Raw genomic sequence first — 27,314 nt, forward strand, 5'->3', positions numbered from 1 at the left:
TAGCTAATAAAATGTTTCCTCGTTCCTTATAAACAATACTTCTAGATCAGGGAAGATCTGATGCATTTTTCACACTTTATTATATACTTTCCTACAAGTAAAAAATCCATCTGATGCCTTTTCTATGCATTTTATGAGAAAGAACCAATAACAGGGACCCTTTTCTTCTACCTTGGATTTTTGAATTCCTTCACAATTTCAAGCTTTGTGATAAACAATTAGGCAATTTCTGACAATTTCTGACAATTCCCCAATATTGTCCAATAGCAGTATGGGATATTGAGAGAATCCTTGTTTCTGTGCTGTTTGATTTGTTGCTGCTTTACCAACCTCCTTGCCCCACAATGATATTTGTCTTTGAGCTGCTGGTTTCCATCACAGCATTGTAATGAAATCCCCAAGTACTTGAGACCCCAATACATACAGACTGTATCTAGTTTTTATCTCAGGATACTATAATATGATCTGCATATAGATGACATTTCCAAAAGTCCCTCACCATGATCAGATCACTCTCTAGTTCCTCTAGAGCAGACATGTCAAACTCAAGGTCCATGGGCCAGATTCTACGCTTGATGTTTTTAGTTCTGTTTAGATCTGGCCCTCAAGCAGACTAGTAGGAGGGGGTGATTGAATATGTAATGTGTGTGAGGGAGGGTGAGCTGAAGTGGTGGCAGTGCCAGAGGCCTGGGGAGAGTCAGCTGCAGTCGCAGTGTTGTTGGGGCTCTGCTGAGGCCCTGGGATCAGCTCCAACTGATTGGGGCTTCCAGTGGCCTCAGGGGTGGCTGGCAGCAGAACACAGTCTTCGGGGGAAGAGTCAGCTGGAGATGCAGGGCTGCTGGGGCTTGGCAGGGACTCCAGAATCAGTGCATGCACTGCGTGGAAAAGGCCATCCGGGCAGTGAGTGAATGCATGGAAAGGAGAGGATATAAAAGGAGGGGTTTGGGCAGTAAGGAGGAGGAGTGAGGGGGGAGAGATGTTGTTAGGGCAAGTGTGATGGAGAGAAGAGGATAGAATAGGAGAGGCTTCTGTGGGGCAAGCCTGAGGGAGAGAAGGGGATAGCAACTGGCCCTTTGGGGCAACCATAATGCTGATTGTGGCCTTCAATGAAATTGAGTTTGACACCCCTGCTTTAGAGTTTACAGTATTGGTGCTGCCAATACTGCAGGAAAGTATATTTATATTGGTCTGCCCTAGATGGTTAATGTGATCCAGAGGAGCCTGTGTTTCTCCTGAGTATCTGATGGGCAGTTTGACTGATGGTTTGGTCACTGGAAATCTCACAAGGCACTTTTGCTCTTAGGCCTCAATGTGCATTAGTCCCAGACTATTGGCTTTGGAGGAACTTGAAAAAAGAAATACCAAAAGAGACACCTAGAATACCATTGAAGGAAAGTAAATATTGAATTTGATCAGCGGCAAGCACATATTAGGGATTACATTGTGATGTCGTTTTCTCATGTTGCCAGCCAGAAGCAATCTTCAACCGGACCAGTATCCTGAAAGAGAGGGATAGGACACAGGATCATCTGCAGATTTACTGAGAGTTGGACAATGTCTAGGCAAGTTCTAGTGAAGTTACAAAAGAAAACTTTTATGTGGTTATCCAGGACATATTTGAAACTAACTTTAGACGGAGTAGACAGAATCCTAAGTGTTCAAAGTTGAGCGTCCTTTTATTAAATTCATATCTCCCCTGTTGGGTGAGGGCCACCATGGAGGGCCACCACGGAGATAATATATGCTTAGGTCCATGCTGAAGCATCTGCTTCAATAAGAAACTGGTTATTTCTCTAAAGAGTAAGAAACACCTTGATGGATAAGCCAGAATTATTTCCCAGAATAATGAAGTGAGAAGCACAATTTAACTCCAAAACAAGCTGAGGAGGAGAAGAAAACAATTTGGAAATCTCCTTAGTGTCGCAGGAATGGGGAGGAAGAAAAGCACTGTTAGACTATCTTGGTCTGATATAGTGATGATGAGAGATCCTCAGTTACTTGAAAAGGGTTTTCACTGAGGGATGTTTCATTTTTAATCCTGAATGCGGTTGCACTTCTCTCTTTTTTAAAAAAAGTGTTTTAAATCTTCTTGTGGCCCTTTTAAAATCCACAAATATGTTATGTATAAGATTTTATAAATTAGCCAATTAGAATGTTGCATGTCTACTGAGGTTAGCTTTCCATGCTGTATACACAGTGCCTCTTAGAGTTTCTAATACAATAATGCTTCTTATAGGAAACCTTGTAAGTAGAATTTAGGTGTGTGTGTGTATATGTATGTCTGTGTGTGTGTGTGTATATATATATATATATATATATATATATATATATATATATATATATATATATATATATATATGTATGTTTGTGTGTGTGTGTAATCTATCTTATCTATCTATCTATCTATCTATCTATCTTTCTATCTATCTATCTATCTATCTATCTATCTATCTATCTATCTATTATATATATAAAGAGTTGCTCAAATTTTAGCAGTCTAAGATTTCTTCTTTTGCCTGCCATAGCAGGTTGATTGCAAAGCAATTTGCACAGCTGGTTGGGCCTGCAGGTGCTTGGAAATGTGTTAGATAGGTGACCGCCTACTAACGTGTGAGTTAATGTGGTGGACAGGGAAAATCTCAGAGGAATTGAAATTCTGTTGGTTGTTAACTCAGGTTGTGCCAATAAATCAGAAAACCATACGGGTAGGATTACTTGTATTAGAAACATTTGTTTCCTTGATGGAAAAGATTATTTTAGCTTGAAAAATACATTTTATTGTTGTTAACGTAAAGGCTGCAAATCATATATATGTGCGCTGTACTTTCTAACACAGAAAAGATAGTAGTTATTTCTGAAGTAAAAATATGGTTTGCCCTTTTCATTTTGCATTTCTATTTTCAGCTTAGATCTTCCCTGCTTACTTCTTTTTGTACTCTTAGCAGTGAAACTATACTCATATGAAGGCCTTGATATTTTCATTTTACAACGGCAAAAACTCTAAAATGTTTTTTTTATTGGGGGATGGGGTTTCCTTTCTTTATTCAGCATCTTCTCAAAATTGATAACAAGAAAAGAAGTGCTTTAATTTCTTGCGTACATTTAATGTTTCATATTTCAGGTTTAGACTTAATGAATTTCAGAGATGCTTCTGAAAACAAAGATTTGCAGTGTGGGATACAAATAGATGCACTATTTCTTCATTTAAAAATAATGTGCAAACTGCAATTAAAAAGCAAATCACATGGATCTTTTGTAGCTGTTGTTTCTTCTAGAGTGCATCTTCTAGATCAGGGGTGTCAAACTCAATTTCATTGAGGGCCGCATCAGCATTGCGGTTGCCCTCAAGGGGCCAGGTGGGTATGGCCAGGGTGGGCGTGGCCTAGTGTGTGGGCGTGGCTAGAGTGCGTATGGCCTACTGGGTGGGCGTGGTCAGCTCTACATCATTCACATCAAGGGTGCCTATGGGGGCCTGGACAGGAGTGGGACAGATCTGAGGGTCTCTGGCAGAAGGAGGGTCTCTGGGCCAAGGCCAAGGCAGTGGGGGCCATTCCCTCACTGTTTCCAGGATGGCTTCATGGGCCACATGAAACCACTTCACGGGCCAGATCCGGCCCCCGGGCCTTGTGTTTGACATGTCTGTTCTAGAGTGTCAACAAAGTACAGGCAAAATGAAGAGAGGTTCACAAATACTGCATCATAAAACATATATTGCATGGAATCTGCTGTCATAAGATGTAATGGCAGCCACCAACATTGGTGACTTTAAAAGATGATTAGACAGATCCATATATATATATATATATGTGTGTGTGTGTGTGTGTGTGTGTGTGTGTGTCATTCAAGAGCACAAATGCAAGGATTCTGTTTAATTCATATTCTGCTTTTAGGCTTTTCCTAGGCAACTAGGTGTATTCTTTTTTTTTAATTTCCCTCCATTTTTCAACATGCAACTCAAAGTGGAAAACATACCAATATTTCTTCCTCCTCCTATTTTCCCCACAACAACAACCCTGGGGGATAGGTTGGGCTGAGAGAACATGACTGGTCCAAAGTCACTCAGCTGTTTTTCCATTCCAAAGGCAGGACTAGAATTTACAGTCTCCTGATACCTAGGCCAATATCCTAATCACCAGACCAAACTGACTCTCTATCTACTTGGTGAGTGGGACCATAATCTGATCTAAATTATGTGGTCTAAGTGTAGACTGCCAGCATCATTTTGTTACCTTCTTCCTTCATCCAATAAAATATTTTTTGTCCAACCTTTAAATTAATTTCACCCATTCTGAGACAAGAATGAAGGACAAATGAAATTAGGATTGAAACATAACAGCAGTTGCATTTGTATGCAATGACTCTAGCAAGCCCCACATATATGGGTATATGGTATCTGCTGAAGAGTCATATGTCTATATGCCAAAGGGGTAATAGTTTTCCTGAATACTTTTTCTGGACTTTTCTCAACCTGAACTTTGCTTCTTTTGCAAATAAGATTTCAAGCCTCAGTGAACTAGATATGCAACCAGACAGGTGGAAAAAAGCTTTTCCTGCTTGGTGCTCAATATTTAGCATTGTGTTATCTAATACACACTCTAACAATTGGTATTCCCAAATCAAAATTCTCACATTTATTTCTTTTCCTCTGTGCAGGTGCTTGCATCCTACTAGTTGTACCCTGTTTCAACATTTCTAATACCTATGCAAATAAAGTTCATTGAATGACTTTATTTTTTGATTGAAATAACTCAGACCCCTCTGTTTATATTATTTAGGAAGGTTTTAGATTGCTGTTTGCTATAAAACTATCAGGGTAAAGCACACCAAAATAACAATGTAATGAATACTATAAAATGTAAGTATGTCTTTTTTAAAAAAAGAAAACCTCCCAACCACTTCGCAACCTCTTTCTGATTTGTGTGGAAAGATGCTGTGTTCCACTCTCTTTATCTAAGGACATATTAGATTAGGAATTAAAGAATTTCACGTGCTATGCCATTATTGTGCCTGTTTCTACCCATTTTTAGCGACATTCTCAGCTGCAAAAATACATTCTTCGGTACAGAAAATGTGACAGTCTTGATACATTCACTGAGAAGAGATTTCCTATAACATTTTCTCAAATGTGTAAAGTCAGAAAATGTCAGGAAATAATCTTTGATTTCAATATTTACAAAAGACACAACCTTATGTACTCTGCAACCCTAACCAGTTACAGAATTGTAATTATCCGAATAACAGCTTGAGGATCAGTCAGTTCAGGCTTCCCAGAGTACACATTGATCCTTTTGATGGAGTTAAAGGACACCTCTAGGAGGAACGCAAGAGATCTATGGATCCATAGAATGAATTTACTATGAGGGTCTCCAATGCTACAAATATTCGGTGCAGGGGTTTGTTTTTGCTTCCTATCTCAGTATCCTCCAATCTCAGTTTTTCAGCAAGGGAGTACTATAATAGACAGCTTTATTGGGCAGATCGGGTTTCCAATAAACCATTTAATTAATAATTGCAAGCTATCTTTCTTAGATGTTCACTGCTAGATTACCTGCATTTTTACATGGAGTGGGGGCAATTCTCATCTACAATTGCAGCTCAATTGGAGAGATAAATTAATTTGATTTAAGGAGCTGCAAACAGATATATCCCCTGTGTATCCTGAGTTCAAAAACACTGTTTTGCCTTCGAATCTGAAACACTTCATAACCCTGTTAACAAGTATCAAAGTTTTTATTTGGCTCCATTTTGTCTGCTCAATATCTTCATCATCATCATCTCCTCCCTCCTCCTCCTCCTCCTTCTCCTCCTCCTCCTCCTCCTCTTGGTCTGAACAGTAACCTCCTAATCTATGAGTTCTAGAAATGTTTTAAATAAAAGCCAAACATTCTAGAAGAATTTAAGTCTCTTGACTCTTTATGTTTATGAATACCAATCAGTCAGAGAGTTTGGTGCAGTGGTTAAGGCACAAGTCTAGAAACTGGGAGACTATAAGTTCTAGTACAGTCTTAAGGACAAAGACAACTGGGTGATCTTGGGCCAATCACTATCCCTCAGACTTAGGAAGAAGGCAATGACAAAGCACTTTCAAAAGCTTGCCCAAAAAACTGCAGAGACTTATCTTAGCATTTGCCAGAAGGTAAAACTGACTTGAAAGTACACCCGCATGGACGCAGGCACACACACATACAATACACACAAATCCATCATCTTTAAAGTTCCAGTTGGCATATCTTAAACGTCTAACAACATTTTGATTTTTACTGATTCTATCATAAACAGCCCTAAAATTTTGTTGTCACAGTCAGACAAACATAAAGTCAGTTTCAGCATAAAAGGAGCACTGAATTTCTCTGGCCATAGCTTTTGAGCTACCAGATAATCTAATGTTAATGCAGCAGAAGATACAGTGTCAGAACAGGGTCAAGAGTGGCACCCTAGAACTTGCCTCTAATCTTCTAGTGATGGAAAGGAGCACTCTGAAAGTGCATTCAATAAGCATAAAGTAAGCATTATTGATGTTTTCAAAGTGTTAGGATCCCATGTAATGCAGGAGTGTTGGCATCTCTATTAAGCTCTTTGGCACCAGCTGATCTGGAGATCTCACCACTAAGCGCTAATGCATTTTGCATTAACGCTTAACACTGACAAAGTGTGATTCACTTACCACAGTATGGTAGGGTAATGAAAGGAGAAGCAACAATATGTTTCAGCTATCTGCATTTAGCAAATAGATTAATCAACTATCTAAATGTCACATTTGCGTGGTTTTGGAACACATCAAAAGAAGCTATTTAATTTATAATGGATGATCTTTGGGTGTTTAATTTTATTGAATGTACTGATTTTGTTGTACCTGATATAGTGGAGGTAGAAAACTTTAACTCTCCAGACTCTTTATGTTTATCCTATCCCTATCCATCTGTCAAAGGATGTGGAAAGAGGAACTGAATTCAAGTGACATCTTTTCATTTTCCATTGTATTGTTCATGATTTATGGTCTAAATATACTATTCCTTTGGAAGCATTAGACTTGTTTTCTAAACACGTGTGAGGAAGAATTTAATTTGGTGTTCATTTTTAAACGAATGGGCTTAATTCACATTCCCAGGTATAATTTAAGCAAGTATCACCAGAAAACTGCATTTCTCCAAATTCTGCCATGCAGTTTTGGGCTCAAAGTTTGCACATACATTGTGCTTTTTGTAAAAATATGCACACAAAGTCCAAATGTCTGTATATGTCTCTTTTGAAAAGTACCAGGTTGATGCACAAACTGTCAAACTGGATCAAAAATAGAATGTTACCCATATTGTGCTTCAGCTTTCCATTCTACAGTATGATTTCCCATGATAAACCAGATGATTATCGTGTCACTAGACGTTAGTTTTCATAAATATTGTGGGAGTGATGGTGAATTTCTTATTCAAGCCCAACTATGCCTGTTGCTCCTGCAAATACCTAAGGGATATTTAGCAGGCCCTCCCTGTCAATTTTCCTTACAATCATGAAATGCATGATGATTTCTGCAATTGTTTCCAAGGATGACTAAAATTAGTTAGTTAGTTAGTTAGTTAGTTAGTTTGTTTGTTTTTTGTTTGTTTGTTTGATTATGTTCCATCAGGTCAGTGTTAAATCTTAATAATCCCATACATTAGATAGATTTTCTCCATGAGAATCTGCCTCTAACCTGATATTTAAGGTCTTCTAGTGATGCATCCATTGCCACTGTAGCTAAGTGCATCCATTTTGCTTGGGTACTCTCTTCTCTTTCCTGCCAATTCTCCAAGCATCGTGGCCTTCTCTAGAGAACTAGGTCTTTAATAATGTGTCTGAAGTAGGGTAATTTGAGCCTGATCATTTGTGCCTCTAATGAGAATTCTGGATTGAGTTTATTGAGATCAACTATAATAACAAAATCTTGCAAGTCTGATTGTGCTATACCTCTTCCTCCTCCTCCTTACATTCCAGTGAATTAAGGAGCATCTGTCTGGGCTGCTTCCAAGTGTCATCTTGATGTTCTCGACTTAAAAAATGCTTCATACTTTTTTGTCTAGGCAACCAAGCTTGTATATATCTCTGTCAAGGTCATCTTCCTTGTTGTCTACATGAAGCCCCAACTCTTATTTTTGTTGGCTCAACTGTTACTGAAGTCTGGGCAAACAATTAACTTGATCATTTTGAATCAGACCAATTATTTAACTGAATGACTTTTTCTGTAAATAGTGTTTTTCAATTTGTTGAGATAAGTGAATCATATACCCCTTTTTATAGTCCCATCTCCTTAGCCTGGTCCAGTGTGTGTGTGTGTGTGTGTGTGTGTGTGTGTGTGTGTGTGTGTGTGTATTTGCAGAATTTTGCAGAATTAAGTAGATATCACAAGTTATTGTTCATATTGTCATCATTCTGTTTAACTCACGAGTAATATTTAGATTTTCACATGCTTTTAATTTATTTTGATTTTACAACTATATAGATTGTAATTGTAATTTTAATATTGCATTTCAAAACAATCTTTAGCAATTGTTTGTTACTCTTAGCATTAGCACTCTTAGCAAAGTTTTACATTTAGGCAGGAAAAATCAAAGCTACAAGTACAGATTGGACAAGACCTGACTTAAAAACAGTAACTGTGAGAGGGACGTTGGACGATCACTTAAGCGTGAACCAGCAGTGTGCAGCAGCAACCAAAAAAGCTAATACAATCCTGGGTTGTATAAACAGAGGCATAGAATCAAGATCACGCGAGGTATTATCGCATTATAAAACCCTAGTAAGACCACACCTGGAATACTGCTGCCAATTTTGGTCGCCATATCACAAAAAAGATGTTGAGACCTTGGGAAAAAGTTCAGAGAAGAGCAACTAAGATGATCAAAGGCCTGGAGACTAAAACATATGAAGAACGGCTACAGGACTTGGGTTTGGCCAGTCTAAAGAAAAGAAGAAATAGGGGAGACATGATAGCAGTGTTCCAGTATCTGAGGTGCTGCCACAAAGAAGAGGGGGTCATGTTATTCACCAAAGCACCAGAGGGCAGGACAAGAAACAATGGTTGGAAACTGACCAAAGAGAGAAGCAACCTGGAATTAAGGAGAAACTTCCTGACAGTGAGGACAATTAACCAGTGGAATAGCTTGCTCCCAGAAATTATGGGTGCTCCATCACTGGAGATTTTTAAAAAGAGGTTAGACAGTCATTTGTCTGAGATAGTATAGGTTCTCCTGGCTTGAGCAGGGGGATGGACTAGAAGACCTCCAAGGTCCCTTCCAGATTCTATTCTATTCTATTCTATTCTATTCTATTCTATTCTATTCTATTCTATTCTATTCTATTCTATTCTATTCTATTCTATTCTATTCTATTCTATTCTATTATTCTTTTTTCAAATCATTTTTTAATATTCCTAAGGGAAGTGAACAGAAAATGATCAAAGAAGCACATCTCTCTAGTTCTGGAAAAAATCAGGATGATTATGAGATGGACTGTGTGGAAAGTTTTGCAGGACCTCTTTTGTGTTGCACCTTCTGTTGCTTCCCCTCTGTGCCTCTCCAATGACAAGGGCAATCAGTGGAACATGCTGTAGATTCCTGGACTTCCACTTAAAAACTATGGGGACTGCTGTACCCCCCCCAAAAAAAAGAGCAATTTTTCTTCTCTATAGTTTAGTAAGCTACTTTTTTTCCTCCCTCAGCTGCCAACCAAGCTGGCTAGCTTCTGCTGTAATCGGTTCTCCTTCATTATGTTAATCTGTGGGCGGAAAGATTTCTGTCATCTTCAAATCACTTGTACAGCAATGGTAAACACCTTGGCCTGTCTGTAATTGGACAGGTGTCTGCATTTGTGTCACCCCAGCTTTTAATTCAATTAAAGAACTGGCTGTTCTGCTCTCATTACTTCCTCATTTGCTCAGCACTCCAGTCAGTCACTGAAATTTATACTCAGCGCCTGCCTATCCTGCACATAAAGGCAGCCCCCACTATCATCATCACTGAGGTATCACACGTGCTAATTTGTAATGGAGCACACTTAATTATACATTGTTATGAAAATATTCTAAGAGTGATGTTATAACATCTTTGAGAAAAACAACTCACTATATTTTTTTTACTATAAAGCATAATTGTCCATCAGTTATAAGAGCTGAGTGAATAATGAGATGTATCCCTGAATACTGTGGCCCATTCTATGTTGGCTAAGCCTACCCAGGAAAGCCCACATGTTGGAGCGCACTAGAAATGTGCATGGAGTTACACTTAGTTATACTCTGCATAATATTTGTATTATAATAGAATAAATTTTAAGATGATCAAAAGTGGAAACATTCTTTGGGCCTTTGGATTAAAAGTAGCGTATATGAAAATGCTACATAAAAACATTACCTGTGATATTTTTTTTAAAAAAGTATGACTTCTGAATCAATTATCTGTCAAATATTATAATTGACATAATTTATCAAATGCTAATTCTCACCTAGGAATAAACATAAAAAATAGAGCCTCAAGGGCTTTTTTCTGCTATCTAATTTTCTTTTCTCTTTGTTTAAACAGCCAATTACAGATACATGATTTTGTTTTCTTAGTTACTGAACATGCAGTTTGCATCAACAAACCAAGAGGCAGGGTATTTCTTTCACTCTCTTTTTAATTAAATGATACCAAAAGTTGTAGTCTTTAAAAAAAATCCACATGGTAGATTATGGATAGTAAATCAATTGAAAGTACCTCTTTTTCTCCACAATGACAGAAACCTTTGGAAGTAAATTAAAAATATAACACAGACATTTTGACACAATGACCCCATGAAACTGAATAATGTCATTTGTTAAATGTGGATGTAAAATGAAGAGTGTGCAGCAAACTGAACTCACACCCAGCAATGATGCCCACTTGATATGCAAAGCAAGGTTTCAATTTTATTGAAATAGACTGTATTCAATTATTAGTAATATTTAATATCTGTTTAGGAATATAAACTGTTAGATACTGGGTTCGTTGCGTGATCGATGAGATGAGGCGAGTGAGTCCAGCAAAGATCAATGTTTATTGGGTTGCAGGAACTGAACTGAGAAACAGGGTTGCGAGTGCAGCAATTTATACCCTGGCCTCTAGGCAGCGGCCAATAGGTTTAAAGCAACCTATTGCTGCCCTAGAGGCAGCCAATGGTGGCACTGGAGACGGGTTGTCTGAGGAGCTGGGAGCCGTTAGCCAGCTTCCCTGCTTGAGCAACCTTCCAGCAATTAACCCATGTGATATTCCCTGAGCAAGACAAAGCCCAATACATTACACCCCTCCCCCCTAGAATGTACATACATTATAACAACAAAAGGAGAATGATCACAGCAATACAAGTTTTACAAAGGTACAACAGTAATATACAATGTCCACATTTTTCCATACTGACTAATACAGAGAGTCTCCTGGCTAGCAGCACATTAATAATACAAACAACATTATAGCTCAGTTATTTCAGAACAAAATCTTGTAGATATGCAGGAGGCTTGTGAACCCTCGTGGAACGCCTGGGAGAGCCAGGCACTTCCTGGCCTACCAGCTTGCCCACCGGGCTGGGTAGACCAGGGCCCATAAGTTCAAGCGAGTCTGGCTGACTCGGAATTCTCTGGCTGGCCATCTCTGGTCGGTGCAGAGTCCAATTGATCCGCAGAGTTAGCACAGTGGCTATAGTGTTCTGGTTGGCTTTCTCCATCAGGGCCCCATGTTGCACTCCTGGGCTTTGCTCCCCTATGGACACCTCCCCATTGCTGTGACTGCCTGGGACCTCAGAGCCTATGGATTGATTGGCCTGACTGTCAGTTTTCAGTCCGTGGATAGGACCTGTGATGAAGTCCTCATTTTGTGGCTGTTCTGGAAAGCGCTTCCTAAGCTGATCGATATGGTGATGGATGACTCACCTGCCCTCTAGGCCCACTTCGTATGAGAGAGGGCCTGACTTTTTGGTGATTTTCCCTGGCACCCACAAGTTCCCATGCCCATAGTTCTTGGCCCACACCCCATTGTCCACTTGCAGCCCCCTCAGGGGTTTGGGACAAGAGGCCTCAGCTGCCACCTGGTCAGGGTGCAATCTGTCCAGTTTCGTGATTAGTCACCTCCCCCAGCGCAGCTCTGCTGGGCTTTTCCCCATTGCCATGCATGGCGTCAAATGTTGGCAGAGCAAAAAGTCAGTCAGTCTGTGGTGCCAGTCCTCAGTCACTATACATTTCAATTATTCTTTCATGGTGCGTACCATTCATTCGGCTTGACCATTACTAGACAAGTGAAACGGAGCCAATGTCGCATGCCTAATGAGGTTTGCCCTCAGGAAAGCCTGAAATTCTGCCGCAGTAAATTGGGCCCTGTTATCGGACACTACGACATCCGGCAGCCCGTGCATTGCAAAGAGTTTCCTAAGCACCTGGATGGTCCTAGCAGTAGTCATGTTTGCGACTGGTATAACCTCTAGCCATTTAGAGTGGCTATTGACCACTATAAGAAAGAGCTGTCCCTGAAAGGGCCCAGGGAAGTCTATGTGAATCCTCGACCAGGGTGTGTTTGTCTCCTCCCACCTGTGGACGGGAGCTTGTGGCATTTCAGGCCTCGATTGCTGGCATGTATAACACCCATGCACTTGAGCCTCAATGACTTTATCTAATCCTGGCCACCATAAATAACTTCTTGCCAAAGCTTTCATGCAAACAATACCCAGATGACCTTCATGAAGCGACTGCAATACCGTGTCCCTTAATGAGGTGGGAACAATGACCCTGTTTCCCCAAAGAACACAACCCTTATGAGCTGAGAGCTCATGTCTCCTTGTAAATTAGCTCTGAAACTCAGGACCTGGGCTTTTATCTAGCCACCCCATGTGTACCCAAGAGAGCACTCTGCTTAGAATCTTATCTGCTGCCGTTTCTGCAGCTATGTCCCCCGCATGGAGGGAAAACTCCGGCAAGTCCTGAATGGACAAAACACGGGCCGCTGGGGCCGGATCTGGTTCGATTTGAGGCAGTGGAAGCCTGTTCAGGCCATCTGCATGGCCCATATCCTTGCCGGGATTGTGAATTAGCTTAAAGCTGTAAGCTGATAAAAAAATGGACCATCTTAGCATCCTAGGGGATAAGATGTGGGGTGTCTGTCTGTCTGTAGTGAATAACCCCATAGCGGTTTATGGTCTGTAAAGACCGTGAAGTCCCTGCCGTATAAGTAGTCGTGGAATTTTTTTACTCCAGCTACTATGGCCAGTGCCTCTTTGTTGATTTGAACGTAATTACGCTCAGTGGAGGACAGTGTCCTCAAATAAAAAGCAATTGGAACTTGAGTTCCATCGCTCTCTAAGTGACTCAGGACAGCCCCCAACCCGTATGGGGACACATCACATGCAAGGCATACCAGCATCGATTCCTTAAAGTAAGTGATCATGGAACTGACGGACAGAAGAGCCTTCAATTCCTGAAAGCTTCTTTCGTGAACACTTCCATACAACATTTTTGTCCAAGAGCCAGTGTAATGCCTCTGCCACTGTGGCCTTGTTAGGAAGGAACACGTGGTAAAAATTTAGGAGGCCTAGGAATGCCTGAAGCTCTCCCTTCATTTTGGGGCTGGGTGCCATCTGAATGGCTTTTACTTTAGACTCAGTAGGGTGTATACCGTCAGCATCTATATGGAAACCCAAGAAATCAGTTGAAGGGACTCCAACACTTATTCTTTTTAAGCTTGAGGCCTGCTTCGCACAACCTTTGAAGGATGGCTGTGAGCCTCGTTGCTAGCACCTCAGTGGATTCACCGGCGATGAGCACGTCATCAAAATAGGGGCAGACCCCTGGAATGCCCTTGAGCGTCCATTCCATAATGCCCTTAAAAATGTTGGGGGCTACACTGACCCCGAATTGCAGGCGCTTTACTTTAAACACCCCCCTGTGGGTTACAATTGTCTGTGCCACAGCTGTGGCCTCATCAACAGGAAGCTGTTGGTAGGCCTGAGCCAAGTCTAATTTTGCAAAAATTGTACCGCCTTGCAAAGATGCCAGGATGTGGCTTACTACTGGCACCGGATATGCATGCTGTTTGAGTGCACGGTTAATTGTGCATTTGTAATTGGCACAGATTCTGACCTCGCCATTGGCTTTTAGTGGCATTACAATTGGGGTCTCCCATTCACTCCCATCTACTGGCTGCAGTACACCCTGTTCAACAAGTTTATCTAACTCAGCATCTATCTTGTGCTTGAGAGCAAATGGCACCCTACGAGGTTTAATCCTGACTGGCACTACAGTAGGGTCTAGTTTAAATGTTATTGGTGGGCCCGTGTAAGTCCCCAGAGCTGAATCAAACACATCTGTGAATTCCTCACATACTGTCGCTAGACTCGCGACTTGCGTCCGGTTAATTCCAGTAAGTTGGATGCCTAGTGCATCAAACCAATCAAGCCCGATCAGGCTCGTTTGCTGATCCCCTACTATGACAACATCCAGGTGCCCAGAAAACCCCTTAAATTTAACGGCTAGTGTGGCCTCACCCTTGACTTCAACTCTGGCATTCTGGAAATCAGTTAGTATAACGTCAGAAGGCCTCAGCTTGGCCTATCTCTTACTGCGATTGCAGATGAAATTAAATGTCTCAAGTGAAATGATAGATACTGCGGAGCCCGTGTCCAGCTTCATCTTGCAGGGGACCCCTTGCAACTCCACCTGAAGTCTAAACTTCAGCTTAATAGGGTGGCGAGCTCCTGTATGGCAAATGCTTCTGTGGCTGGAGCAAAAGCCCACACTATACTGTCCCGGTGCCCCGGTACCTCTCCTGGTCAGAATGTCCAACTGGCAATTTGATGGCCGGTCCCTCTGGCGACCTCTGCAAACAGACACGATGTGGCCAGCCTTTCCACAGGCCCAGCACGTGGCTGTCCGGAACCTACAGTCCAAATATTGTTGGCGGCCGCCACACCCTGGGCACCTAAGGAAGGGATCTGCCTTCTAAGTCGCCCCTTGTCTGTCGCTGCGACACTGTTGGTTGCTGTGTCTTTGTAGCTTGTCGACCTCTGTGTCATCTTCGGGGTCTTCTGTGTGTTCGGCGTCCTCATGGTGGACAGCTTCCTCGTGCTGTGCTGTTTTGGCAGGCTGCATGTCTCGTACAGCCCCGCTGGCAGCTTCATCCGCCATGATTTCTTTCAGCATGTCTGGGAATGACAGAGTCTCTTTGACGCAGAGTTTTTGCTGTAACTCTTGATTCCGGAGACCGCAGACCAGCCGGTCTCGTAGTCTCTCCTCAACATCAGAGAATTGGCACAGGTGTGCAGCCTGCCTCAAGGCTGCTTTGAATTCAGATGCTGTTTCACTTGATGCTGAACTCTCTGTTCAAATGCATGGTGCCAAGTGATTACCGACAGCTTGGGTTGAAAGTAATCTCCAAGCTTCTTCTTCAAGTCCGCGAATGTTACGGACTTCAATGGCGTTGGCGTGAACAAGTTCTCCGTGATGTTGAACGTGGCTGGGCCTCACACACACAGGAGCGTAGCGGCCTTCAGGCTGTCCTCGGCGATTTGATTCACATGTAAATAATTCTTGACTCTGGATAAGTACAAAGACCATCTTTCCAGGTGAGCTATGTCAAATTCTTCCAGCTTTCCGACCTTGGCCATTCTGTTGGTCTTCGTGGCTGGGGTTTGTTGTCTTCATGTCCTACTCCTTCTTTGCCCAGGGACTCTGCCTCTGGGCGCATGGTCACTAGCGTGGCTGTGCTAGGCCGACCGTAGGGGGAGAATTGCTTTTCCCACGAGGCATGTTCAGCCTCTCCCCTAGTGACTCTTCAGCTCAGTTGGAGGAGCAGGATCCCATCCTCATTTATTGGTTGCAGGAACTGAACTGAGAAACAGGGCTGTGAATGCAGCAATTTATACCCTGGCCTCTAGGCGGCAGCCAATAGGTTTAAAGCAACCTATTGCTGCCCTAGAGGCAGCCAATGGTGGCACTGGAGACGGGTTTTCTGAGGAGCTTGGAGCCATTAGCCAGCTTCCCTGCTTGAGCAACCTTCCAGCAATTAACCCATGTGATATTCCCTGAGCAAGACAAAGCCCAATACATTACATAAACCTTGAGACTTTATCTAAGAAGAAGGAAGGGAGGGAGGGAGGGAGGGAGGGAGGGAGGGAAGGAAGGAAGGAAGGAAGGAAGGAAGGAAGGAAGGAAGGAAGGAAGGAAGGAAGGAAGGAAGGAAGGAAGGAAGGAAGGAAGGAAAGGAAAGAGAAAGACTATTGTATTGTTTGGTGGTAGCTTCTAAAATAATAAGTCTATTTTTCAGGGAAATAAATTACACAATTATTAGAGTATAAAACAAAACTCAAATTTTAATTTGTTCAATTCTTAGCTTCTTCTTATTGATTTGATATGTACAGGTTCCTATCAGATCCGAATAGGATGTATAAGTCTTGTATGGCCAGAGGATCCACTGCATACTATTAAACCCTCTCATATGTGTGAGAGCATGTGATCCCAGGTGTGCAGATTTTCTGTATATCACAAGCAAGGGTAAAGCCTCAAAACAGGATTTTCTGTTCTCCCTATTTTATTTTGAGGGGAAGAAGAATTCTATTTTTTTAAAAAAAGATGACATTTTTAAAAATCATTTTTGTTTCTGTTGTTTCATAAAAGAATGAAGAAACTACACTAATTAATTTGGTCCATTTTGATTAGAAGGGGCTTTTGAAGGTTGCAGAAAAGGGATTTTGTGTGCATGTGTGGGGAGAATCTCCAATTTTTAACCACTGAAATATTTCTGCAATTTTGTTGCAGCAGAACCTCTATCTAGAATGATATCTCATTCCTTGGAAGTAGATATACCTGCTGGTTTTGTTATAAATATAGTTTCACATGGAACAAAAGAATGATTTGTAATGTAGATAAATTGTATCAGTGACTTGATATTTTGAATAATTGATAGCAGTGAAATTGTGAAGTCAATTTTTAGAGTTCAGGTGACAGTAAACCAATTGCAAAGTCCCATTTTACATTTTCATAGTTGATAATGGTGAAGACAACTCAGTATTTTGCTACCATCAAATCTGCTCAGTTCTGTTCAGCCGAAAATCTGAAAGCTGTGTTGGCTTTTCCCCCAGAATCCAAATAGGCACGCTATAGAACCATTAAAAAAAAATCACAGTGACCCAACTATTTTTACATTCTGTGATACAATACAGTATCTTACAATTGCATTCAATTACAAGTACTGTATGGCCATTTAATTAAATTGTAAAGAATTATTTTTCAGTATGTGCAGTCTGAAAATATGGACACATTATTTGGAAGTCTGAATCCTATCAGCTTTTATATTGACCATAAGAACTGCAGAAGGGAATATTTGGAAGTTAAAAGTAGTGAATATCCCTTGATGGAAAGTGTATTCATTGTCATCTTAAATAAACAGTGCCGTCCTATGCTACATAAATCTACCATTACGGTTTATGTATTTGATCAACCATCTTCCAATCTATAATTACTCATTTTGTGTAACATTTTGTGGTAGCCTCTCTTAGCTTAACATTTTTTTGTACTTTATTGGTTATTTAAATTTATTCTGGCCTGATACAAGGATGGATGACAGCAGTGTAGCAGCCTTAGTTCCTCTGGACATTTCTGACAATAGTTAAATACAAATCAGGAAATACCACCAGAAATTTTAGAGAATCTATTGTTGTTTCTTTTCAAGTGAGATGGTATGATTTGCATCACAAGTTAACCCCCAAAATATTTCTTGATTCAAAAATTGCACAAAAAACATGTATTCGTTCATTTGATAATGTTGGTTAGAAAAATGTATTGAAAATATGAATGAAATCTTCAGGTACAAGCCTTGATTTGGGAAAAAGAACTACAGGTAGTTGTCAACCTACAACCATAATGGAGCCATGGTAATGATCATAAAGTGACTCACTCATATGACCTGCCTGATTTTATGACATTTTTCAGTGGTTGTTAAGCAATAGCAATAGCACTTATATATCACTCCATAGAGCTTTATAGCATCCTTTGGGTGGTTTACAACACCAGCATATTGCCCCCAACAATCTGGGTCCTCATTCCAACCTCAGAAGGATGGATGGCAGAGTCAACCATTGTGCCAACACAGTTGTCATTAAGCAAATCCATTGGTCAGCATGGCATTTTTGCTGAAAACCAGAAGTGTTGTGGTTGTGTGACTGCAGGATGCTGCAAACAGCCGTAAATGTGGGTGATTGCCAGTTGCCAAAACTGCAGACCTGGGAGGAGGGGGGGGGGAAATAGCCACTGAAACTTCAAAACTGGATCATAAGTATTTTTCAGTCATCCATCATAATTTCAAATAATCACCAAGTGATTGGTTGAAAGTCAGGGACTACCTGTATGCCACAACAGGGAGCTACGTATTTTTCAGCTCAGAATCAGGTTAAAAAGTGTTTGCAGTCAGACGCAGTTAAGTACACTTGTTTGCAAGTCCTGGTGCCACCAGGCTACCTGAATACTTCAATCTTACCTGTTTATAATGAGCCATATAATTTTAAGAACTGCAAACTTAGGAATTTGTTTTATTTTCAACTTTTTCTTCTGCCTTTACCTTGCAAACCTAAAGGCAGAGATTATCTTGCTTCTGAAAATTTGCAAGTTTAGCAAAGAGCAGAGCAAACATGCTTTAAAAAATAAATATTAAATGAAGCTTTGTGCTTCTAGTTAAAAAAAAGCTTGTTCATATTTTTCCTGTGGCTGATATTTAGAAAAATGTGCATGTTAATTGCAATCACACAATTAATATGTTATCAAGTGACAAGATGCTATGTGTTTTAGAGAAGTACAAGATACAGATAGCAAGGCACCATTTGTACTTACAATGCATGGGCTAATTAATAAAGGGACATTGAGGATAAAGCACTGGGCACAATCTAGTTTTATCCCACATGTTCAGACTTATTTCCTCATAGTTTTCAAACAGCTGAATAATAATAATAGTAGTAGCAGTAGTATCTTTATTTGCTGTGCGCTTATATGGAGACTCAATCCAAAATAATAAAGTACAACATCAAAAATTAATACAGTAACTCACTGCAAACCTCTTTAAAATCCTGTCTAAAGTACAGGGTTGCACTAGGCTGGATAGGCATAACACTGAAAACAGTTATTACAACCTGCATCTGAATAACAATGTATTTCTATAGGATGAAAGTGAAATTGAGGCATCCTGCTTAGATAAAACCCTGCTGAAACCTCAAGAGGATAGCAAAATTTCTTAGCTGAGGCTCAATGCATTTCTCTCTGTTATAAACAGACAATGTGGAATTAGACTCACTGTTGGGTTAAATTATCTTAAAATATATCTGCATGCTATCTTTGCCCATTGTACACTCAGCATGGATTCCTTCTGTTGCAGGTCTGCTGACAGGTTTGCGTCCCTTTGCAAACTATGCTGTAACCCTAATGGCTTGCACTTTGGCAGGCTGTACAGAGAACTCACATCCCTTGAACATCTCCACTCCACAAGAAGGTAAAGTAATTTCAAAGGTCTTGACTTCCACATTTCAGTCATGAATAATAAAATAGGAAAGGAGCTAAATGCTGCAAAACCATTTGCTAGAAAACCCCAACCTAATTTGATGACAAAGTGCATTGCCAGACCATAATTGCTCCATTTTTTTGGGGGGTGCTAAAATGAATCAAACTCCATACCCTTTAATGACATGCATCTTTAATAGCTGTAATGCAGATTAATGGGCTTTTTAATTGCTGTTACATTGTTCATGCAAGAGCCTTGTCATTAATATGAAGCATCTGAAAGATTAATGAAAGCTTCCTCATTTTACTATGGCTCAGAAGTAAATCTAGAGACAGTCTGACTAAAAAGAATTGATTGTATGGCACAGTATGAAATTGAGAATCAAACGGTTGATTTCCATGGTCTCTTTTAACTGCTAAACACCAGCACAGGCAACAATTATTTCAGCCTGATGGAACCTCAAAATGCCAATTGGGCCATTTATTAATCTGTTGTACTTGAAACTTGAAAGTTACACGCTTAAATTTTAGCTCTGAAGCTGGTATTAACCACAAGAGCTGCAAGAGGGAGAAAATGCTTTGCCTTTATTTAGACCCTCTCAATAACTTCTATGTATTGAGTAATGTGGAGTTCTCAAAAAAATTGCAGGACATTTACATTAAGCACAAAAGCACATGACACAAGCCAGTTTTTAAATTCATGCCAATCTAAATCCACAGCTTTTCTCAGGAAATAACATTAATTTGGTTATTTCACTCAGAGTCACTTTGAGACTGGCATGGGTAATACCTGAATTTGATAAATAAATAAATAAAATATGGATTAAAAGTTTAGATAGAACAGAAGGATCTGTCTTTTAGAGAATGATCTTTATCAGGATCAGGTAAAACTCATTAACCATGCGTCAATTTCAAAAGTTTTTTTTTAATTCATATTAAATTTGTTATGTGTTCGGCTATCACACAATTCAGTCTGAATGTCTAAATGATTGCTTTATAACTGATACAATATTGAATAAATATAGATGTTCAAAAAAAGTAAAACACATCCTTTCCTATCATCTTTATCTCAGTTCAGGGAAAAGGAAATAACCGCATGACAGAATAGAAACCTCCACTTTCTTCTCACACTCTGGTTAATAAAGGAACCCCCAAATTTGTGGTTCATTGGTAAATATTTCTTGGCTACAGGAAAACCCAAACTCATGGGACTATATGGGAATAGGTAGAGTCCTTTTCACAGAGGTATCGAAGGCCCAGAGCAGATTTATGCATGGCTGTTCCATAAATTTTGTCATCCTCTTTTCATCTAAATCGGAATTAATTAGTTCAGACTTTAACTCCAGCTCAAATCAATAGGGAACCTTTAGCCTGAACAAGTGACCATGCTTACAAGCAAGATGGAAATATTAACTCAGGCAAAGATTAAAGTTCAAAAGACTTACTAGTTTATTTCATACACATGAAGCATAAGACCTGCTATAAGTTTAGATGGCATTCATATAGGCATTTAGGTGAGCATTAGTAACTCCAGAGGGACACGGTGGCTCAGTGGGTTAGGACGCTGAATTGTCGATCAGAAGGTCGGCAGTTTGGCGGGTCAAATCCCGAGTGCCGCGTAACAGACTGAGCTTCTGCCAACCTAGCAGTTCGAAAGCACGTAAAAATGCAAGTAGAAAAATAGGGACCACTACGGTGGGAAGGTAACAGCGTTCCGTGCGCCTTTGGCGTCTAGTCATGCCGGCCACATGACCACGGAGATGTCCTCGGACAAGCGCTGGCTCTTTGGCTTTGAAACGGAGATGAGCACCGGCCCCTAGAGTCGGAAACGACTAGCACGCATGTGCGGGGGAACCTTTACCGTTACCTTTTACCTAGTAACTCCAGATCTTGTACCAGGTAATCCCAGTAACTTCTGTCTGACTGGAAAACTTAGAAAATCCAAGTTGCTCTAGAGGCCAAGCGATTCTCTTACCAAGCCCCCAATCTATAGCTTAGTTGTCCCAATGTTCTTTCATGCCCCCATGGTCTGATTATCGATTTCACAAGTTACGAAACCAATAAATATACTATGTTAGCCTTTTCTCAATAGTGGTATATGTCACTGTAAGTTCATAGACTTTATACAAAATAATACATAATTTGAAACAGTATATTCCAGAAAAATATAAACCAAACAGTTGATGTACTTAGCTGTTAATTAATCATTTAACTTATTAGGAACCAGCATCTCTGAAATAACTATTTCTTGCATTTTCATTTAGCTAAATGTGAGTTTTTCAGCATTTGGAAATATGATACACCATGTGGAACTAAATAGCTGTAAATGTCTAGGTTGGAGTTTGAGACAGATGATCTTCACACATTTCTAGTTTAACATGAATGGAGGAGAGAGCTATTTGTAAAAAGTTTTGGTTTTATGAGTATCTTTGTGATCTCTTCCCAGATGTCATTTAAAGTTTGCTCTTCTACTTCAAAATGTACCCTTAATCAGAATCATAATAGTAAAGTTGGAAGGGAACTTGGAGGTCATCTAGTCCAACCCCCTGCTCAGGCAGGAACCCTATACCATTTCGGACAAATGGCTGGCCAGTCTCTTCTTAAAAACTTCCAGTGTTGGAGCATTCACAGCTTCCGGAGGCAGGTTGTTCCACTGGTTAATTGTTCTAACTGTCAGGAAGTTTCTACTTAGTTCTAGGTTGCTTCTCTCCTTGATTAGTTTTCATCCGTTGCTTCTTGCCCTGCCTTTGGGTGCTTTGGAGAATAACTTGCCTCCCTCTTCTTTGTGGCAGCCCCTGAGATATTGGAACACTGCTATCATGTCACCCCTAGTCCTTCTCTTCATTAAACTAGACATACCGTACCCAATTCCAGCAACTGTTCCCTACATGTTTTAGCTTCCAGACCTCTAATCATCTTTGTTGCTCTTCTCTGTACTCTTTCCAGAGTCTCAACATCTTTTTTACATCGAGGTGACGAAAACTGGATGCAGTATTCCAAGTGTCGCCTTACCAAGGCATTGTAAAGTGGTATTAATACTTCATGTGATCTTGATTCTATTCCTCTGTTAATGCAGCTTAGCACTGTGTTGGCTTTTTTGTCAGCTGCAGCACACTGCTAGTACATATTTAAGTGATTTTCCGCTAGGACTCTGAGATCCCTCTCACAGTTACTACTATTGAGCAAGGTACTACCTATACTATACCTGTGCATTTGGTTTTTCTTGCCTAAATGTAGAACCCTACTTTTTTCACCATTGAATTTCATTTTGTTAGATAACACCCAATGTTCAAGTCTGTCCAGATCCTCCTGTATCTTAAGCCTGTTTTCTGGAGTGTTGGCTATTCCTGCTAGCTTGCTGTCATCTGCAAATTTGATGAGTTCCCCATCTATCCCCTCGTCCAAATTGTTGATGAAGATGTTGGAGAGCACTTGGTCCAGAACAGAGCCCTGGGGCACCCCATTGCACACTTCCCTCCATGTAGATGCAGTTCCATTGAGGACCACATGCTGAGTATGACTGGTCAGCCAGCTACGAATCCATCTGGTGGTGATGCTGTCTAACCCATATTTTTCTATCTTATCAAGTAGTATTTTATGATCTACTTTATAAAATGCCTTACTGAAGTCCAAGTAAATTATATCTACAGCATTCCTCTGTTCCACTAATTTTGTTACTTGGTCAAAGAATGCAATAAGATTTGTCTGGCATGATCTGTTTTTGACAAACTCATGTTGGCTTTTAGTAATAACTTTGTTTGCCTCTAGGTGCTCGCTGATTCGTTGTTTGATTATTTTTTCAGAATCTTCCCAGGTATTGAGGTCAGGCTGATAGGTCTGTAATTTCCTGGATCCATTTTTTCCCTTTTTTGAAGATGGGAACTACATCAGCTCTTTTCCAGTCCTCTGGTAGTTCCCCAGTGCTCCAGGATCTTTGAAAAATATAGTTCAGTGGTTCTGACATCACATCTGGCAGTTCCTTGAGAACCTTGGGGTGTAATCCATCTGGTCCTGGTGATTTGAACTCGTCTAGGCTGGACAGGTGCTCACTTACCATTTTCTTGCCTATCTTAACTTGTGTTTCTATTCTGTTTTTATGACACTATTTTTGATAGGTTGGTCTGTTTTCTCCCTTTGTGTAAAGACAGATGCAAAAAATGAGTTAAATAGTTCTGCTTTCTCCCTGTTGCTTGTCACCTTCTTGCCACTTTCACCCACTAATGGACCAATCATTTCCTTAACTTTTTTTGTTTTTTACATGTTGAAAGAAGCTTTTTTTATTATTGTTGACTTTGGTCGCAAGCATTAGTTCATTTTGAGCCTTAGCTTCCCTCACTTCATCTTTGCAGGCACGGGCTGTTTGCTGATATTCTGCCTTATTTATGTGCCCTTCTTTCCACTTCTTATACTTCTCCTTTTTATCTTTCAGTTTATCAGAGAATTCATTATGCAGCCATGCTGGTTTCTTTTGAGAGGTGTTATTTTTCCTCTTTGTTGGTGTTGTGCTAAACTGAATTTTTATTATCTCACTTTTCAAAATTTCCCAAGCTTCTTGAGTTGTTTTCCCCTTGAGGATTCTCATCCATGGAATTCTTCCCAAGCTCTCTTTAAGTTTATTGAAATTAGCTCTCTTAAAGTCCAAGACTCTAGTTTGATTGTATTCTATTACTTGTGCTTCCATAATGTTGAATTCCAATATTGCATGATCACTTCCTCCCAAGGTTCCTGTGGCTTCAACACCTTCTATCATTTCATCTCTGTTAGTGAGAATTAGATCCAAAATGGCTAATCCCCTAGTTCCCTTCGCTACTTTTTGGGTAACAAAGTTGTCTGCTAGTTTTGTCAGGAATCTGTTAGATCTTCCACTTGGTGCAGAATTTGTCTCCCAGTTGATGTCAGGGTAGTTAAAGTCTCCCATTATTATTGTGATGTGCTTCATACATACCTTAGTTAGGTGACTAGCAAAAAGTTCATCTATTTTCTCTGTTTGGTTGGGTAGTATACACCTATGGCAATGTCATTTTTTGTCCCTTTTATATTGACCCAAATGCATTCAAGTTTACAGTTTTCATCATTGTTGTGCCCTTAAATTATCTGAGTGCAGTTAGGTGGTGCAGTGGTTAGAATGCAGCACTGCAGGCTACTTCTGCTGACTCCTGGCTGCTAGCAGTTTGGCAGTTCGAGTCTCACTGGCTCAAGGTTGACTCATCCTTTCATTCTTCTGAGGTCGGTAAAATGAGGACCCAGATTGTTGGGGGCAATATGCAGACTCTGTAAACCACTAAGAGAGGGCTATAAAGTACTGTGAAGCAATATAGAAGTCTAAGTGCTATTGCTATCTATTCAGATAAGTTCTATTTTAAATTTCTAAATTCAGTTAGCATCTCCAAAAGTATTCTAAATGCCCTCTTAGGTACATCAATAAATTGATAACCTAATGCTTATGAATTAGAGTATTTGTGGATCGCTGTGAAAAAAGCTAATATATAAATATGCAAATATAATCAAACTTAACTATATTTGGAGTCAGATTTTCTAAAATAAAAAAGCTTTTATTTCCTTTCAAATGATTGATATATTCAAACCAGGCATTCTATAAGTGATTGAGAAAATATATTTATGCAAACTATGTTATGTTGTCTTGTGTTGTCTTGTGCTGTGCTGTGCTGTGCTGTGTTGTGCTGTGCTGTGCTGTGCTGTGCTGTGCTGTGCTATGCTATGCTATGCTATGCTATACTATGCTATGCTATGTATAAAATCATTGAGAAAGTAAATGTTACTCATGCAAAGTGTTGGACACAAGTCAATGCAAGCAGTTTCTGTTTGGAGATGCTTATATTGCATGTATAGTAAAATATCATAAGTCTGACAACAATCATATATTTCAGCTGTCAATTCCCCATTTATCATTTAGCATGCACATTGCTAACCAATATTGGCTGCTATGCAGAAAACTTGGGAATGATCAAATTGTCTCCTGAAATTCACCAAGTTAACCCATACTGGGAGAATGCAAAAGATATCACCAAGTTCAGTGAATGCAGCTTTGACTTTTGACAGATTGTCTTCTTTCTATAGCATGTGCATGCATTTCATTATAACTCTGCACATTGTATTATTTCTCACACAGTGCTTTGTACACTGGTCAAATTAGAAAAACAGAATTCATTTTTAAGTGCGGTTTAAATAGAAGTTGAGAGCCAGTTTGGTTTAATTGTTAAGGTAGAAAACTAGAAGCCAGGAGACCAGGACTTCTAATCCTACCTTAGGCACAAAGCTGCTCCACAAGCCTTGGTGGAGCAGTGGGCTAATGCCTGCTTAAGTAACACCAGCTGCCTGCAATTAGTGCAGGTACGAGTCCCACCAGGCTCAAGGTTGACTCAGCCTTCCATCCTTCTGAGGTAGGTAAAATGAGGACCCAGACTGTTGGGGGCAATAAGCTGACTTTGTAATAATGCCGCTTGGGGGGGGGGCAAAAGCCCTAATAAGCAGGCATATACATAGAATGAAGGCTATTGCTAAGCACATTGATTTGTGCTTTAGATTGTAAGCCGCCCTGAGTCTTCAGAGAAGGGCGGGATATAAATGGGATTAAAAGAAAAAAAATGAAAAAAGAATGACTTTAGGTCAGTCACCTTCTCTCAGTCCATGGAAAGAAGCAATAGTATACTACTTTTGAAAATGTTGCCAAGAAAACTGCAGGGAGCTGTCAAGGCAATCACCAGAAACTGACATTGAATCAAAGATATCCTCCCTCCCCCCAAAAAGATAGTTGATTTTATATTTTGAAATACATAGATACATACCAAGGTAAAACCACTAAACTATGTGGTTCTAAAACATACGAAGCTATCATTCATTCATTCATTTATTATTTCTTTTTACAGCTCCACAAAATGTCCAGCCACCCATAACTGTTTCATTCCCCACATCTGTATGGTTGAGTTGGACTCCTCCAAAAGCACCAAATGGCATCATAACACAGTATATTTTATATATGGATGCTCAACAAATTTATATTGGAAATGAAACCAAGCTTATTGTCAAAGGTGAGTTGTAACCACCTGATATTACCATATAGACTTTCACTTAGGTTTGCCTGATTATCCCTTTGGAATTAAACTTCAGATGGGTCAAGTACGGCACATATTAAGCCACTGTTTTCACATATTAATTAAGTAAAAAATGAAGGATTTGCTTTTCTCAGATTTAAAAGCAATTCTCATCTAGCAATCCTTTTTTTCCTTTTTGATTAGTAAACGATTTATACAGACTAACTTAAATATGATATATTAATGTGAGAAATTAAAAGATAAAAGGATTATATTTCTCTTTTAGCAGTCATTTAGTGATAAGTATACATGTGTTAGTAAGACTATAAGTATTCCCTATCACATATACTTAAGAGGAAACTCAGTAATCAAAAACCTTTAAAAGCCTCTCCCCCACTCCCTGCTCCTGTAAGTAGTCTAGTAAAGTAATGGCAGAAAATGAAAAGAAAAACCAGAGAATTTAGAACTAATTTTCCTGGAAAAGATCATAGCCAACTATGAAGAATCTTGGAAATGAGTACTCCATTCTCCATCATTTTATTGCATGCTCTGTAAAGGCCTTTTTTATAACTCCATTATATGTCCAAGTAAGATGCTTATTTAAATTGTCAGGGCATGCAATAGCCATCTAGGGAGCCATCTATGAGGGAGAAAGGAGGCAAAAGGTGACACATGCATCATGCCATCACTAAAATGGCAGAATTTATGTACTTCCATCAAGATCATGAGACAATCGATGCAGATAATTGTGTCATTTG

The 27,314-nt window shown here is 40.0% G+C and overlaps 1 protein-coding gene across 1 annotated transcript in view; it reads left to right on the top strand.

Moving 5' to 3' along the window:
• USH2A (usherin) overlaps window positions 1–27,314 on the top strand; it is a gene marked incomplete at both ends in the record, with an annotated part of 493,855 nt that overhangs the window by 169,946 nt on the left and 296,595 nt on the right. The window contains 2 exons of the mRNA XM_081312822.1: window positions 19,383–19,496; window positions 26,392–26,553. Coding sequence (XP_081168948.1) covers window positions 19,383–19,496; window positions 26,392–26,553 — 276 coding nt within the window. The remainder of the gene's footprint in view (window positions 1–19,382; window positions 19,497–26,391; window positions 26,554–27,314) is intronic.

The sequence above is a fragment of the Vipera berus genome, assembly GCF_964194415.1.
Source record: "Vipera berus genome assembly, chromosome: 1".
Taxonomy (NCBI): Eukaryota; Metazoa; Chordata; class Lepidosauria; order Squamata; family Viperidae; genus Vipera; species Vipera berus.